At 53.4% G+C, this 17,495-nt stretch overlaps 1 protein-coding gene across 4 annotated transcripts; it reads right to left on the minus strand.

Annotated features, from left to right (window-relative positions):
* Window positions 1–9,688: 9,688 nt before the first annotated feature.
* LOC104143150 (GTPase IMAP family member 9) lies at window positions 9,689–17,100 on the minus strand. Of its 4 annotated transcripts, none has more exons than XM_068933952.1 (3): window positions 17,000–17,100; window positions 12,613–12,661; window positions 9,689–10,890 (listed from the first exon to the last, which is right to left on the minus strand). In XM_068933952.1, the coding sequence occupies exons 2-3, from the start codon at window positions 12,635–12,637 to the stop codon at window positions 10,235–10,237; spliced, it is 681 nt and encodes a 226-aa protein (XP_068790053.1). In that variant the 5' UTR covers window positions 12,638–12,661; window positions 17,000–17,100; the 3' UTR covers window positions 9,689–10,234. The 4 variants fall into 4 exon arrangements, with proteins under 4 accessions (XP_068790053.1, XP_068790051.1, XP_068790052.1 ...); XM_068933950.1 differs by having other exon boundaries at window positions 9,689–10,893; window positions 17,000–17,069; XM_068933951.1 differs by lacking the exon at window positions 17,000–17,100 and adding an exon at window positions 15,549–15,940.
* Window positions 17,101–17,495: the final 395 nt, after the last annotated feature.

Genomic DNA, 17,495 nt, shown 5'->3' on the forward strand with positions numbered 1-17,495 from the left:
AACAGTATCTGCAGGCCCCAATTTCAACTATGCAGAGAACTCTCAGGCAGCCTGAGGTCTCTTATTCTTAATCACATCTCCTTAACTTCCTGTAACACTGAAAAACAAGCCTTTTCACCATTGTTTTTGCTTACATGCTTGAGACGCCATAAGGGTAAACCACATCCTGCTGGAGAAGCTTAGAGTCTCTGTTCTCACCAGCAAAGGGGGGCTCTCCACATTGTATGCAAGTCCACAGATGGCTAAAAGTCATCCAGAGGGTGGTGGGGTCACAGGAGTGAAGATGTGAGAAAACATAGGAGACTGCAAATGGAAAGAGGGCAGAGAGCAGCCATCAAAGGAGCTGGAAAAACCCAGCAAAGTGTCCTCAGCAGCGTTCAAGGCCTCTCCCGCAAAGCACGTCTCCTCCTGCCTGCAGTAAATGAGGAGAGTCACTTCAGGAAACATTGCACCGTGAGCAGGTTGTAAAGCCAAAGCTGCCTGTGACACGCCAATAGAGGGGCATCCAGGATTCTCTCAGATTCTGGGATTAGTTGCGCTGAACTCGAGAGATCATTTGTCAAGTATAAGAATTTATTAGAGTTAAGCAATTCTGCCCATATGATGGACTCTGGACAACGCTAAACAACACCAGACAATCTACAAGTATAATAAAGCTAAAAAGTATAATAAAGCCAGGGCTGAGGTCAGGATGGCTCCTTGGGGCAGTGGGAGACAAAGAATAGCCCTGGGGTGAAAGGGTGTGGGGGCCACAGTCAGCCCCATAAGATACTCCCCATCGTCCAAGAATTGACTACCTTCGGACTGGGCGTTTCCTGCATTGCAGGGTGTGGGCCTGTTCATGAGTGTGTCAGCATTAGAAGGTGTGATCTGGTAGGAGGAAATGCGGGCCCTGTCCATCTCTGCTCTGGGCACTGCATAGGGTGAGCTATGGTGGGGGAGTGGGGCTAGGCAGTTTCTAATAGAAATAGGTGCACTGCAGAAGGTGTCTTGCACAGTGGATAGCCCTTGGCCGTTCACAGGGGGTGGAAAGTGTTTCAGGGGTCGCAGGAACTCTGGGTGGTTCGAGGGGGCAATAGGTAGGTGTCAATGGGGTTGAGCTGCGCACCTGGCCTGGGGATTGCGGGTGCCTATGAGCCAGCCTGGCCTCAGAAACGTGCCCTTCCCAGGCTACAGCATGGGGATGGGGGCACTATGCTGCCACCTGTGTTGGGGAACTGGGGAGGAGACCCCAGTCCCATGGCAGCATGAGCAAACCTGATGCATGATGCTGAAGCTCTCATTTGTTAAGTCCTATGGGGTAATCATCCTGCAGCAACAAGTTTTCTCCAGGAGCTGCCCAGACCTTGGCACCATGGGACCATGGGCCTGAGGAGCCCAAACCCTGCTGAAACCACACAGACCCTCCAACTCATCTCCCTTCCTGCCCTCGTCGTCTCACCACTGGGTGTTGCTACCCTAGTCCCTTGCACAGCTGTGCCAGCAGGTCATCTCACCCACAGCACATTGGCCTTGGGAGAGCAGGGAGCAGCAGAGATGACAGAGAGAAGTATGAAAACAAGCTCCGGAGCATGGCCTCCCAGGGAAGGAATGGGAACAGCCTTGGTGAGCACTGTTGTACTGTGGGACCAAACAGCCACAGAGGGCAGAGGAAAGCACCCAGCAAACCTTGGCTGATGAGTATGTATTGGACACTGGTCCACACAACTGTACGAGGTGCAATTCCTCCTGTCGGCGGTGGTTCATGCAACCGCTCGCTGCCTCACCCAAGCTGCACAAAGCCCTGACGGGACGCTGATCTCACAAGGGCTGAGAGAGGATCTCAGTAGACAGGGCTCCTCAGCGACTCCCCCCACAAGCAACTCCCCCTCTCAGCGATTACCACTCCAGTGACTCCTCGCTCAGCAACTCCCCTCTCAGCGACTCCCTCCTGAGCAACTCCCTCCTCAGTGACTCCCCTCAGTGACAACCCCCAGCGATTCCCCCCTCAGTGACTCCCCTCAGTGACTCCCCCCTCAGAGACTCCCCTCAGTCACTCCCCCTTCTGCGACTCCCCCCCAGTGACTCCCCTCAGTGACTCCCCCCTCAGTGACTCCCCACTAAGTGACTCCCCTCTCAGAGACTCCCCTCAGTGACTCCCCTCTCAGCGACTCCCCCCTCAGCAACTCCCCTCTCAGCAACTTCCCTCTCAGTGACTCCCCTCTCAGAGACTCCCCCCTCAGTGACTCCCCCTTCTGCGACTCCCCCCTCAGTGACTCCCCTCAGTGACTCCCCTCAGTGACTCCCCCCTCAATGACTCCCCTCTCAGTGACTCCCCCCTCAGTGACTCCCCTCAGTGACTCCCCTCTCAGTGACTCCCCCCTCAGTGACTCCCCTCAGTGACTCCCCCTTCTGCGACTCCCCCCTCAGTGACTCCCCACTTAGTGACTCCCCTCTCAGCGACTCCCCTCTCAGCGACTCCCCCCTCAGCAACTCCCCTCTCAGCAACTTCCCTCTCAGCAACTTCCCTCTCAGAGACTCCCCCCTCAGAGACTCCCCTCAGTGACTCCCCCTTCTGCGACTCCCCCCTCAGTGACTCCCCTCAGTGACTCCCCACTTAGTGACTCCCCTCTCAGCGACTCCCCTCTCAGCGTCTCCCCCCTCAGCAACTCCCCTCTCAGCAACTTCCCTCTCAGTGACCCCCCCCTCAGTGACTCCCCCCTCAGAGACTCCCCTCAGTGACTCCCCCTTCTGCGACTCCCCCCTCAGTGACTCCCCTCAGTGACTCCCCCCTCAATGACTCCCCTCTCAGTGACTCCCCCCTCAGTGACTCCCCTCAGTGACTCCCCTCAGTGACTCCCCCCTCAATGACTCCCCTCTCAGTGACTCCCCCCTCAGTGACTCCCCTCAGTGACTCCCCTCAGTGACTCCCCTCTCAGTGACTCCCCCCTCAGTGACTCCCCTCAGTGACTCCCCTCAGTGACTCCCCCTTCTGCAACTCCCCCCTCAGTGACTCCCCACTCAGTGACTCCCCTCTCAGTGACTCCCCCCTCAATGACTCCCCCCTCAGTGACTCCCCCCTCAATGACTCCCCTCTCAGTGACTCCCCCCTCAGTGACTCCCCCCTCAGTGACTCCCCTCAGTGACTCCCCTCTCAGTGACTCCCCTCAGTGACTCCCCCTTCTGCGACTCCCCCCTCAGTGACTCCCCTCTCAGTGACTCCCCCCTCAGTGACTCCCCCCTCAGTGACTCCCCTCTCAGTGACTCCCCCTTCTGCGACTCCCCCCTCAGTGACTCCCCACTCAGCGACTCCCCTCTCAGCAACTTCCCTCTCAGTGACTCCCCCTCAGTGACTCCCCCCTCAGTGACTCCCCTCAGTGACTCCCCCCTCAGTGACTCCCCACTCAGTGACTCCCCTCTCAGTGACTCCCCCCTCAATGACTCCCCCCTCAGTGACTCCCCCCTCAATGACTCCCCTCTCAGTGACTCCCCCCTCAGTGACTCCCCCCTCAGTGACTCCCCTCAGTGACTCCCCCCTCAATGACTCCCCTCTCAGTGACTCCCCCCTCAGTGACTCCCCCCTCAGTGACTCCCCTCAGTGACTCCCCTCTCAGTGACTCCCCTCAGTGACTCCCCTTCTGCGACTCCCCCCTCAGTGACTCCCCTCTCAGTGACTCCCCCCTCAGTGACTCCCCTCTCAGTGACTCCCCCTTCTGCGACTCCCCCCTCAGTGACTCCCCACTCAGCGACTCCCCTCTCAGCAACTTCCCTCTTAGTGACTCCCCCCTTCTGCGACTCCCCCCTCAGTGACTCCTTCTGCGACTCCCCCCTCAGTGACTCTCCCCTCAGTGACTCCCCTCTCAGTGACTCCCCTCAGTGACTCCCCTCTCAGTGACTCCCCCCTCAGTGACTCCCCCTTCTGCGACTCCCCCCTCAGTGACTCTCCCCTCAGTGACTCCCCTCTCAGTGACTCCCCTCAGTGACTCCCCTCTCAGTGACTCCCCCCTCAGTGACTCCCCTCAGTGACTCCCCCTTCTGCGACTCCCCCCTCAGCGACTCCCCTCTCAGTGATTCCCCCCTCAGTGACTCCCCCCTCAGAGACTCCCCTCAGTGACTCGCCATTCTGCAACTCCCCTCAGTGACTCCCCCCTCAGAGACTCCCCTCAGTGACTCCCCACTCAGCGACTCCCCTCTCAGCAACTTCCCCCTCAGCGACTCCCCCCTCAGCGACTCCCCTCTCAGTGACTCCCCCCTCAGTGACTCCCCTCAGTGACTCCCCCTTCTGCGACTCCCCCCTCAGAGACTCCCCACTCAGCGACTCCCCTCTCAGCAACTTCCCTCTTAGTGACCCCCCCAGTGACTCCCCCCTCAGAGACTCCCCTCAGTGACTCCCCCTTCTGCGACTCCCCCCTCAGTGACTCCCCCCTCAGAGACTCCCCTCAGTGACTCCCCCTTCTGCGACTCCCCCCTCAGTGACTCCCCCCTCAGAGACTCCCCTCAGTGACTCCCCCTTCTGCGACTCCCCCCTCAGTGACTCCCCCTTCTGCGACTCCCCCCTCAATGACTCCCCTCTCAGTGACTCCCCCCTCAGTGACTCTCCCCTCAGTGACTCCCCCCTCAATGACTCCCCCCTCAATGACTCCCCCCTCAGTGACTCCCCCCTCAATGACTCCCCTCTCAGTGACTCCCCCCTCAGTGACTCCCCCCTCAGTGACTCCCCTCAGTGACTCCCCCCTCAATGACTCCCCTCTCAGTGACTCCCCCCTCAGTGACTCCCCCCTCAGTGACTCCCCTCAGTGACTCCCCTCTCAGTGACTCCCCTCAGTGACTCCCCTTCTGCGACTCCCCCCTCAGTGACTCCCCTCTCAGTGACTCCCCCCTCAGTGACTCCCCTCTCAGTGACTCCCCCTTCTGCGACTCCCCCCTCAGTGACTCCCCACTCAGCGACTCCCCTCTCAGCAACTTCCCTCTTAGTGACTCCCCCCTTCTGCGACTCCCCCCTCAGTGACTCCTTCTGCGACTCCCCCCTCAGTGACTCTCCCCTCAGTGACTCCCCTCTCAGTGACTCCCCTCAGTGACTCCCCTCTCAGTGACTCCCCCCTCAGTGACTCCCCCTTCTGCGACTCCCCCCTCAGTGACTCTCCCCTCAGTGACTCCCCTCTCAGTGACTCCCCTCAGTGACTCCCCTCTCAGTGACTCCCCCCTCAGTGACTCCCCTCAGTGACTCCCCCTTCTGCGACTCCCCCCTCAGCGACTCCCCTCTCAGTGATTCCCCCCTCAGTGACTCCCCCCTCAGAGACTCCCCTCAGTGACTCGCCATTCTGCAACTCCCCTCAGTGACTCCCCCCTCAGAGACTCCCCTCAGTGACTCCCCACTCAGCGACTCCCCTCTCAGCAACTTCCCCCTCAGCGACTCCCCCCTCAGCGACTCCCCTCTCAGTGACTCCCCCCTCAGTGACTCCCCTCAGTGACTCCCCCTTCTGCGACTCCCCCCTCAGAGACTCCCCACTCAGCGACTCCCCTCTCAGCAACTTCCCTCTTAGTGACCCCCCCAGTGACTCCCCCCTCAGAGACTCCCCTCAGTGACTCCCCCTTCTGCGACTCCCCCCTCAGTGACTCCCCCCTCAGAGACTCCCCTCAGTGACTCCCCCTTCTGCGACTCCCCCCTCAGTGACTCCCCCCTCAGAGACTCCCCTCAGTGACTCCCCCTTCTGCGACTCCCCCCTCAGTGACTCCCCCTTCTGCGACTCCCCCCTCAATGACTCCCCTCTCAGTGACTCCCCCCTCAGTGACTCTCCCCTCAGTGACTCCCCCCTCAATGACTCCCCCCTCAATGACTCCCCCCTCAGTGACTCCCCCCTCAATGACTCCCCTCTCAGTGACTCCCCCCTCAGTGACTCCCCCCTCAGTGACTCCCCTCAGTGACTCCCCCCTCAATGACTCCCCTCTCAGTGACTCCCCCCTCAGTGACTCCCCCCTCAGTGACTCCCCTCAGTGACTCCCCTCTCAGTGACTCCCCTCAGTGACTCCCCTTCTGCGACTCCCCCCTCAGTGACTCCCCTCTCAGTGACTCCCCCCTCAGTGACTCCCCTCTCAGTGACTCCCCCTTCTGCGACTCCCCCCTCAGTGACTCCCCACTCAGCGACTCCCCTCTCAGCAACTTCCCTCTTAGTGACTCCCCCCTTCTGCGACTCCCCCCTCAGTGACTCCTTCTGCGACTCCCCCCTCAGTGACTCTCCCCTCAGTGACTCCCCTCTCAGTGACTCCCCTCAGTGACTCCCCTCTCAGTGACTCCCCCCTCAGTGACTCCCCCTTCTGCGACTCCCCCCTCAGTGACTCTCCCCTCAGTGACTCCCCTCTCAGTGACTCCCCTCAGTGACTCCCCTCTCAGTGACTCCCCCCTCAGTGACTCCCCTCAGTGACTCCCCCTTCTGCGACTCCCCCCTCAGCGACTCCCCTCTCAGTGATTCCCCCCTCAGTGACTCCCCCCTCAGAGACTCCCCTCAGTGACTCGCCATTCTGCAACTCCCCTCAGTGACTCCCCCCTCAGAGACTCCCCTCAGTGACTCCCCACTCAGCGACTCCCCTCTCAGCAACTTCCCCCTCAGCGACTCCCCCCTCAGCGACTCCCCTCTCAGTGACTCCCCCCTCAGTGACTCCCCTCAGTGACTCCCCCTTCTGCGACTCCCCCCTCAGAGACTCCCCACTCAGCGACTCCCCTCTCAGCAACTTCCCTCTTAGTGACCCCCCCAGTGACTCCCCCCTCAGAGACTCCCCTCAGTGACTCCCCCTTCTGCGACTCCCCCCTCAGTGACTCCCCCCTCAGAGACTCCCCTCAGTGACTCCCCCTTCTGCGACTCCCCCCTCAGTGACTCCCCCCTCAGAGACTCCCCTCAGTGACTCCCCCTTCTGCGACTCCCCCCTCAGTGACTCCCCCTTCTGCGACTCCCCCCTCAATGACTCCCCTCTCAGTGACTCCCCCCTCAGTGACTCTCCCCTCAGCGACTCCCCCCTCAGTGACTCCCCTCTCAGTGTCTCCCCCTTCTGCGAATCCCCCCTCAGTGACTCCCCTCAGTGACTCCCCTCAGTGACTCCCCCCTCAGTGAGTCCCTCTCAGCGACTCCCTCCCCGGCGACTCCTCCACTGTCTATGCTGACTACACAGGCGTTCAGCCAAGCTTGCCTTTGCCCACACCAGGTTTCATTATCTGCAGTTCCGGGAGGTCACAGCGATTACAGGAAATCGCTGTTTACTGGCCCATCGTCACAGGGCTCGCACTCCAAGCGTGTTTCCAGATGAGTTCACTGGCCTGAACGTTTCCCCCTTAGCTCAATAGGACTTTCCAGAGCTCGCTGCAAACATCACCCCCTCCCCCAAGCTGCTCTCTGAGCAATCACAGGCGCTGGTCCCAGCCAGCATCTTGCAGGGTGATTTATTTCAGCCAAGCTTGCCTTTGCCCGCACCAGGTTTCATTATCTGCAATTCCGGGAGGTCACAGCGATTACGGGAAAAGCCTGTTTACTGGACCATCATCACAGGGCTCGCACTCCAAGCGTGTTTCCAGATGAGTTTACTGGCCTGAACGTGTCCCCCCGGCTCAACAGGGATTTCCAGAGCTCACAGGAAACGCCCCACACAGCTGCTCTCTGAGCAATCACAGGCACTGGTCCCAGCCACGGCCCCACACAACTGCTCTTGGCCCCAGCCCAAACTGATCAAGACCACCACAGTGACGCTGCCCCAGGAAGGCACAGGGGAACAACAGGGCATAGGCACCAATGGGGCGCACACACACACGCGCACCGTTGTCACAACATAGGCTGCCTGAGGAGCGGGCACTGAGCCTCTCCAGTCGCGCCTCCTGGGCCCTGCACGGTTTGTGTCTGTAACAGAAGTGCTGTAACAGATCCACACATCCGTGTCAGCCAATGGGAAATCGGGCAGAAATCATCCCGCTCTGCACCGAGGGGAGTCACGCTCTAACAGTTGGTCTCTGGTAATATGGGCAAACGTCCGTGATGGTGCCAAGCGTCCTGCCTAGAGCAAGCAAACCTTCCAGCCCTGAGCAGAGACTGCCTGGGCCAAGGTTACTCTGCTCCAGAGCCAAAGCGGCGACAAGGGTTGGGCTGAGAGAACAAAGTCCCTGACCCTGCACGGCCCCAATTTGTGTCAGCACTCCTCAGAGGAGCTTCCATGCTGGCAGGGCTCTGCCAGGTGATCTGGGACTGGTGGCATGCAGACTGGGACATCTGAGGCCTGCATAGAGCACAGCGGAGGCAAGAGTCAGCCCTGTGCTCCCCAAACTGCTGCGCGTGTTGTGGGGGAGCCATCCATGTCAGCCAACAAGAAATGCCAACAGAAATCATCCCCATCTGTGACCGACCAGTAAAGCCCTACAATGGAAGAAGGCTCAGAGGAGATGGACAGGGGCCGTGTGCCCATGAAGCTCAGGGTATAAGACAGGTGTGACTGAGCACAGCTGTTGCATAGAAAGCTGAATGTATCTCAACACAAATGGGACTGGAGGGTGGCCTTTGTTTTAGATGAACAGCTATGTCAGTTGAGTGGATCAACTAACTATATCACAACTGAGTGGATCAGCTGGTGATGTAAATGTTTCTCCCCGAGTTCATCAAAAGAATGTGAATGTCTTCCTGAGTTAGCCAAATCAGCATGGGAAGGAGTGTGTACATGGCTCAGCCCAGCATACAGTACATAAACGGAACAAGAAAAGAAATTTCAGAGAGCCATAGACTTGAGCTGGTTTCAATCCACGTATTCCTTCCCAATGCCTGGGGATGGCCAGCATCATGATAGTAAGCATATTATAGAGACCAGTAATGGGAATCACATTGGTATTGTGGTTGAACCGCGTGTTGTAATTGCTATATTTTGCCAAGTGTAACTTACGCTTGTATTGTGATTTCAGTATACTGCTGTATCGCTCTGCTAAATCAAAAATCCCATGTAACATCAAATAAGTAAATTTTGATATTAAGCATTACAGCCTCCATATGTGGAATATCTAAAAGATATTCTCTCTGGTCAGAGAATATTGGACTCTAACACCATCGTTTGCCCACTCTGCACCAGGGGGACCCACAGTCTAGCAGTCAGTCTATTGCTCCGGCTGTGCACAAAGCCATGTGCTGTAAGGTCAGGTGTGCTGGGAGAGTCAGTGTCATGGGCTCACCTGGAACGGACACCCCTCAGCATGTCCTGGGGAGGATTTGGACATCCTGGTAAACCTGTTTTTAAGCTTAGGTTGCTCATTAGCAAGTTTTGGCATTTTGGGGGTTATTAAGGAACATTTGCAGCTTGAGAGAATGTGAGGTTCTACAGATGAATATTATTTTCATGTTCTCTGTTACACTCTCCAGGCACCGCCATTCCCAGTCCCAGCAGTTCACCATCCAGGGATAGGTCTGGCAGTGACCCTAGGGTGCTCTCCTTGCCCCACTTTCCCAATAGTACTACGTTCAGGGCAAGCCATGCAGACTTCCGCTTCCTGCTGTGCTCACTTTGATGAGGAGCGAGACCTCACTTTCTTGGCCCAGCGCACAGCTCATGAATGACATCAAACTCACCAGCTTTGCAGGAGCCTGAGTTTCGGTCTGACCCTGAACATACTGGGTTTGCACCTCACTTCTTCAAATAGGTGTTTCAGCGCAGCATGTTAGAGTACATTGACTGACACTTCTCAGGACAGTGAGGTTCAGCATTTATTGAGAGCTCCTTTAGGCCCAACAGTTACATACAAGTACCCAATTAGAGCATTGACCAGCAAAGGTGGGGTTGCACAGCAAGCAACATGAGCAGTTTCCTCACCACAGCAAGATTCAGCAAGACGACACTGGCACCTCCTAGACCAGCTATCCCTCCCAGACCCTGGAGAGGTCATTACAGCCCTGGTGGTCCATAATGATTTCAAATGGCTTTGAGCTATGTGGGTTAATCACCATGTTAACATCTCCATATTCCTTATGGCATTTTGTCTGTCCTCTGACCAAACAAAAGGCTATTTTCTGTTTCATCTTAGATGAGTGGAGTGAAGACAGACAGCCTCTTTGCTTATGCTGTCCTTAACTCTAACATGTGTACATATTTTACAAGAAGAAACAGCTGGGCCACATGCTGCTTCCCCCCAGAGCACATCAGGCTAGCCTTACAAAAGGAAGGAGAAATTGTGAGCTTCGGCAGGCAGTAAGAAAAGCACAACAAAGGAGAAGTTTCCGTCTAACAGAATCCTTACCAGCTAAAGGATAGTACAAAACCTTGCAAAGAATGTCCGTTTATCTTTCTCCAGCATTTCTCGTGTGTAACATGGCCTGTCATGGTTAGTTTCTATCATCTTATCAATCTCACTAATCAGCCTTGAAATCTGCTTATCCCTTTGCTCTCCTTTTGCTACATTGCTGAAAGCAATGTACCGGTTTCCGCACTTTTCTGCCAGCCCCTTGAGATACTCACTGCCTTCTATGAAACTTCTGATATCTTCTGGCTTCTCAAGCTCTTCTGCTCGAGTGAATGTGAGGATTGTGTACCTCTGTGCTTCAGTATGCAGAATCTTTGTTATCCACTCAGCTACTTCCATCTCTTCTTTAGTGATTCGGCTCAGTTGCATCACCAGAAGAATGGCATGGACCCCTGAGAAGTGGTAGTGAATAGCCTCTTTAATCTTTCTGGCTGTCTCTTCATTAGCTTGCTTGGTGTCGAAAAGGCCAGGAGTGTCGATAACAACAATTTCTCTTTCCTTGAAATTTCTTTTAGCTCTGCTGCAATCCTTCGTTATGGCATGTGGTGCTATTTTGGAAGAGAATGCTGGACGATCAAGGATGGTGTTTCCTGTTGCACTTTTCCCACTGCCAGTTTTACCCACGAGCAGGATGTTCAGTTCAGCAGGATGTTCTGCTGCTGGGAGAGCAATCAGAGACATGTGTCTAAGCCCCACAGCCCAGTGGTGCCACGGATGCTCCTCCCTGCATGCTGCAGGCTGGGGCTGAGGCAGAGGTGCCCTACCAGGGTCCCAGGCGGAGGTGCCCAGGGCAAGAAGCAAAAGTGCCCTCGCATCTCTCCTTGACCAGGGGACCAGGGGACAGGACAGGGGCATGGACTGAAACCATGTCCAGACAGGCAAAGTAAGGCTTGCTCAGCCCCAGCTGATCCTGCCTATTCACCCAGCTCTACCACAGAAGGAAAGTTCATGCTTTGGGAGGAACCAAAACCCAGGCAAAAGCTGTCCTGATTGAAAGCCCCTCTGGATGGGGAAAAAAAAGAAACCACAGCTGGAGAGGAGTAGGCTGAGCAGATCCCCCTCCCAGCTCTGGCTACGTACAGGCCACATTTCCTGTCCCATACGTTGCACTTGCAGTCAGCCGGTCTGCATCTCTTCTAGGGGCCCAATATGCAACAACAGGTATAATTTAGCACTGTCAGAGTGAGGACAGCAGCCAAAGAGCTGAGATGCTGCCAAATAGAGTCCTGGCTCTGTGTAACGCTCCCACCGCACAGGGGCTGTGGTCACCTGTGTGATCTAGATACCCCACAGGTCTGTCCTGTGGCTCCCCCCAGCCCAGGGCCTGCTCTGTGCCCTGTGCTGTGGGGTGAGGACACTCTCCAGGGCTCCAGGTGAGCTGAACCCCTGTGTTGTCAGCACAGGTCTGGGGCCAGGGCAGCATGTCCCAAGAGGCTTTCCCCAGGCTGAGAGCCTTTGCCTGCAAGGCCTGGGCCAGGGCTCTGCTGCGGAACCCTTCTGGATTTGGCATTAGCCAGTCACTGGTGTGACACCCCAGGAAACTGAGAAAGTACTGACCAGCCTCCTGATTAGCCCCTGCTTCCTCTCCAGCCCAGATCCCAGGGTGTGGGAAGCTCATGTCCCCATAGCCTGAGCAGGCATCCCCAAGGGCCATCAGTAACAACATGGGGCTCCTCAGGGGGCCTCAAGAGAATCCAGGTCAGTGCTCCCTGAAAGGGCCTCTGTAGTCTTGGGCTGGGGAATGCCCAGTCTTCTTCTGAGGGCACAAGGTGAAAAAAGTGTATCCTGCAGCTACCCTGTGGTCAGGGAGCTTGCAGAGGAAAAGAAAGGTCAGGCTGAGATGAGTCACACTGAGGCGTTGCTGCTTCCAAAAAGACACGTGCTCAGCAATGTACATGCAGCAGTTTATGCTGCACCAGGTCCTCTTCCTGCTGCTGCATGACCCCATCCCCAAGCGTCATCGTGAGAGAGATTTTACCACCCCTTGCTGTGAGCTGGGCACCGCACTAGAACAGCCTATGGGCTCCATGCAACAGGCACAGAAACGACTGGGTTTTGGAGCAGGTCTTTACACCCTACATTGTGTCTCAGGTTGTAACCATTGGACAACAGCTACCCCGTCTGCCCCTGCCCTCGGGCAACACAGTATTAGAAGTGGGGAGGTGTGAGGTAATCTCAAGAAATCCTTAAGGCCTTGCTCTTCCCAAAAACATTATTCCAAGTCCTGAAGTTTCCTCTGCATGCAAATTGCACAAATGTGGATAATATAGTTATAAATGCAAACCTGGGTTTACGTTTACCAGCAATGCACCTAAATGAATTCAAAGAGAAGCAGAGACAGCCTTTGGCTTGCTGAGATCACCAGGTAAGAAACGCACCTGGGGGCATCCTGTCTTCTGCCATGTTGAGTCCAGTTAGGTGGAAAGCCTGAAAGAAGATAGAGAGATTTTAAGCTGTTATTTGCAAAAATCTCCCTTTTTTCTGTCCCTGTGATAACAAAGATGACAAAGACAACCACTGGGGAGTCAGGTGAGCAATACACTCTGTGTGTGTGTGCACGCAGAAAGAGGCAGTTCTACATCCAAATAGTAATTTTTTTTTCTCTCTCTCACGCACATGCACATACACAATGTCACTGTGCACCTCCATCAGCCAAGAGACCAATGTTTCATTCCCCAAGGGCAATCGCAAGGTAGATTTATCCAAGCTCTATGAAGTCCAGGGCCGCAGGCCCTGCCATGCTGAGGGAGGCAGGGGAGTGCAGTTCTCTCTTGTTACATCTCAGAGGCAATCAGTCACAACCAGGGCAGGGGTTGTGTTTCCTAGGTTGTTTGCGCCTCGGAGAGGGGGTCCTTTAGAGCAATGCCTTGGGGACACATTTTCTCCCATGCCCCTAGGAGACCTCAGGTCATCACTCAGAGACCCGCTCAGCCCCACAAAGAGCCAAATTCTCCCACCACTCCAGCTGAGCATAGTGATCCCCCTCAGACACAGACCCACTCAGGCCCAAAAGCCTCCTACCAAACATTTCCTCCTCTCTCCTGGACCACAGCAGGCCCTGCTCCCTCCACCACCACGCTGCCACATGTCCTGCCCCACTGCAGGCCTTCACAAAATGCATCCCACAGGCCCAGGACAGGACACTGTGCTTGCAGAGAGCAGCTGAGGCATGGGCAGGACCCATGCGGCTCTGCTGGGAGAGCAGGGAACAGAGGTGTGTGCTGAAGCCCTGATGCTCACTCTTCAGGAACGACCAGAAAACACGTGTCTCCTATAGGGCCCTTCCTTCTGTACCCCTGCTTTGCCGTGTGCTGTGCTCACCACAGAGCTGGGCAGGTCCTCGGTATCTTAGCTCAAAGGCTCAAACGGACCCACCCATCCATGCCAAAACTGACACAGCCAGCGCTTTGGGGTTTGGTGTTCTCTCCCAGTGTGGGAACCATCCCACTGAAATGGACTGAGTGTTTCAGCCCCCCAGAAGCCCCTGCTCCAGCTGGTTGCACATAAGGACAGATCAGGGCTGCCTCCCCAGAAAAGAACTGTTAGGGTTTGGCCATCTCAATTTTTGTCCTATGTTCAAGGCTGTGTGTGGCACCTCCTCCTTCAGCTCTGACTATGCCAACAGGAACACCTCCCACAGGAGAGCCCAGGAAGAGCTGACCCTGCCTCCTGTGTTCAGGTCACTTTTTTTTTTTTTTTTTTTGGGGGGGGGGGGAGGGGGCACAGCACACATCTAAGCCCAAAGTCAAAAGCCAACTCAGAAAAGCAAACTTTTCAGAGAACGAGCAAGTGCTCCAGTCACCTGCAGTGGCTGTTCCAGCAGTGGACTCTATCTTGAATAATTATAGTAATAAAATTTGTTTAAAAAAAGAAGATTATAATACTATAGTCACAGAACTATGATATTGTAATTACTACCAGAGTAATTGTAATAATTAGCATAACATTTGCACTTTAATTAATATGCTATATATATATCTCCCTCATGTCTTATTATTGCTATTATTACTACAGTGGTATAAGTTGTGTCAGTATTATTTTAAAAATCAGTCCAGCATTAGGGACGCTTGCAGACACTAACTGATTTGACAGGGTCCAGTGTCAGTTTCTGCCTGCAGCCATCTTTCCTTTGCCTGAGGAGGAAAGCATCTGCATTTCAGAAGGAAGGTCAAAGGAAGCAGAGAAATACAGTGAAAAAAAATCACAGACAACTGGAGAGTGCGAGAAGTCCCCACTGCATTTCCTAAACACACAAAATACTCTTTTTTTTTTACTCTTTTTTTTTAGCTTAAAGAACAAAGCTTTAAGCACAAGCAGCCCTGTCATAATTTTACATTACTTACTTATAAAAGCAAGCTAGTAGCCACTTAGTCTTAGGATTAAGGCAAAATCTTAGGATCTGTGTGCGTTTCTATTTGGTGCGTTGCTTTTGTTAGGTTGAGAATGGAGGCAGCATTGCTAGCTGTGAGGGTGTCACCAAAATACTAAAGTGAAGTGGTGCCAGCTCTGATCATCTGTCATGTCTTTCATTTCTGATTCAATTTTCACATTCAAACACTGGAGTACAGCTGGACATGCAAGTGTTAAGGCTTGCAGCAGCGAGCTGGGATAAAAGCAGAGCAGTTCTGTGAGACATGCATTGAAATAAAGACAGCAAAGCAGAACAACACATAAAATCACATTTCTACAGCTACATATGATGGAAACCAAGAACTGGGCTGTTATGCATGTATTCATAGGTCCAGCCATGTTTGAGTTTTGCTCTCCCTTCCTCAAAAAAGGGTAGGGGGAGGTAAGAATAAAAGGCAGCTTTGGTACATCTGCAGTGCAGAAAGGAATTAAGGAAAAGTTGGGACAGAAAAACAACTTAACACGTGCTTGGATGAGAGATGGGGTGTTTCTGTTGGAATTTCTTCAGGCAGGGCTGAGCATGACTCCACCCTGGTGAGAAAGATAGCCCAGCCCTGCTGGGAATGCCCAGCAGACCTCCTGCCCCGACAATCCCCTGAGCACTAGCACCGGTGGCATCTTGAACACCATCCCTATTTTACCCCGACCTTAGCAAAGCATCACCATTTCCAGGCTCCATTTCCAGCGCATACCTGCAAATGAGCATTGGCTGAGCTTTTCCCCTGCGCACACCAACACAATAGCTCCCTCACCCCAAAAGAGAGATCCTTCAGAGCCATTTAACACCCAGATCTTTTTAACCACCATTGCAGAAGTGAAGGCGGGAAGGGCAGTCACTCGAGGCCTATCTCACGTAGAAAGATCTACCTGGTCTTCCTGCAGATCTCCCCTGCTCTGCTCTTACCTCTTCAGGTCACAGCCCTGCAGCCAAGAACGATGCAATTCGTGTCTTACTCGAGAGCAGTTAGCTGGGACAGCATCTTCAGCATGCTACTTTCTGTTTCCTATCAGCACTATGAAAGATGTTTTTATAGAACTATACATGGGAGGGCTGTGGGAGGGCTCTGAGCCATTATCCAACCCAGGCAGCTGATAGCCACAGAGCTGACATTACTCCACCCTTTTAGACAGTCTGCAACTGGGCAGAGCTGCCTCTGAGATGAAAGAGGCCCTTCATCTGCCCATGGCACTGGACCCACTCCCAGAGTGCCTGTCCTGCTAAATTTGCAGGGCTGAAGTTTTTCTGCTACGCAGGGAGCAGGGACTGACCAACCTCCATTTGAGTTTCCCTGGGCTCAGTGACACATTTACAAATAGTTATAAAAGGAACCCTTTTATAGCCCTTAGGACTACTGGAAAACAGCATAATAAAACTGAAGTTCAAAACAAACCATAATTAAAAAAAAAACCTGTGCTAGAGTCTGCAAGAAGAATTTCCTTTTCACAAAACAAGCAAAGAATTAATAATACCTTAATAATCAGAAAGTATGTGAAAGATCCATAGGGCAAATTTGGGGGAAAATAGCTTTAATAATTTCTTTGGATATAAATAAATGAAATTCTTACTAAAGACATTCTGGCACAGCAGAGAAATACTTTCTCATTCCTTTGACCATGATATTTTTAGGATAAAGATACCTATCAGAAGTTAATGACCTAGATATGATCCAGCATGTACTAATAGTACAGACAAACTTGAAAACGAGGAGCTTGTTAAACTACCATTATGGAAATGCAGTCAAAATTTCCATTCTCTGCTGACTTTCTGTTCTCATTTGGAATTATTAGCTGAGCCTTATCAATGCAAGTCATAGCCCACAACCCAAAAATGGGTATTACAACCCTTTTTGTCCCTTATAATACTTGTAAAAAAATAATCAAAGGTACCTGTACACTTTGTCCTGGATGTTGAACTTTGCAGCTTTTGATGACTATAATTTTTCTTCTCCAGACACAATGGCTAGATTAGACATTAACTCTCTCCTGTGAATTGCCACTGTGCATGTTAGAGAGAACGTACACAGGAGATGATTTCTGAGAACAGTAAATCAGCTTCACCAAACACCCTGACATCAATTGATATATAGACAAAAGTTCATATGCAGACCTATTGCTCTTTAACAGCAGAAACTGTTAAATAATCACAAAAATTAGCAAACTGGAAAAATGTCATCTTCTCGTTATGGGATACATTTCAGTTGAGTATTTCTTCTCCCCACTGCTCCACGCCTGCAACCAACACATCAGCTCTGTCTTACCTCCTCCATACAAGAGCAGGGCTGTCAATTTTGCTGGCTCAGCAGATTTAGGAGCCTTTTACTAGAATGAGCTTTGACTTCAAAGTTGCCAACATACCGAAATATAACGGCTCAATTCCGGAAGCCATCAAGTAGGTGAACCTCCAGCAACAGCAGATACTAGAAAATGCTCACACTTCCCATGCAGAAATGCTGTGAACACTGAGATCCATCTAGTGGCTGCTCCTTGAAGGCAGAGCATGTGGCAATCAGGTTATTAGGGGACCCATGAAATGGCTGGGTGGGGCAGAGGAGGGAAGAAGATGCTGCAGCCATTAAATAGAATCCCCTACGGAATCAGGGCTGGAACTTGGGACAGCTGGGATGCCCCAGTCCTCTGCTGCTGGCAGCCAGCCGTGGTCCTGCTGTGACAGGGATAAAGAGGAGCCCTGAGGTGTACAGACAGGTCAGTACGGCAGAAGTGAAGAATCAAAACCTAGTTCCAAGAGTAAAAGGAATGGGAGGGCCTGGATTATTTCCGCTGCCTCTGTTGTCACCAGCTGATGCTGCAAAACCATTCCCACTTGGAGAGAAGTCTGTAGCCCATGTAAACC

This window comes from Struthio camelus, chromosome 2, assembly GCF_040807025.1.
Source record: "Struthio camelus isolate bStrCam1 chromosome 2, bStrCam1.hap1, whole genome shotgun sequence".
Classification (NCBI taxonomy): domain Eukaryota; kingdom Metazoa; phylum Chordata; class Aves; order Struthioniformes; family Struthionidae; genus Struthio; species Struthio camelus.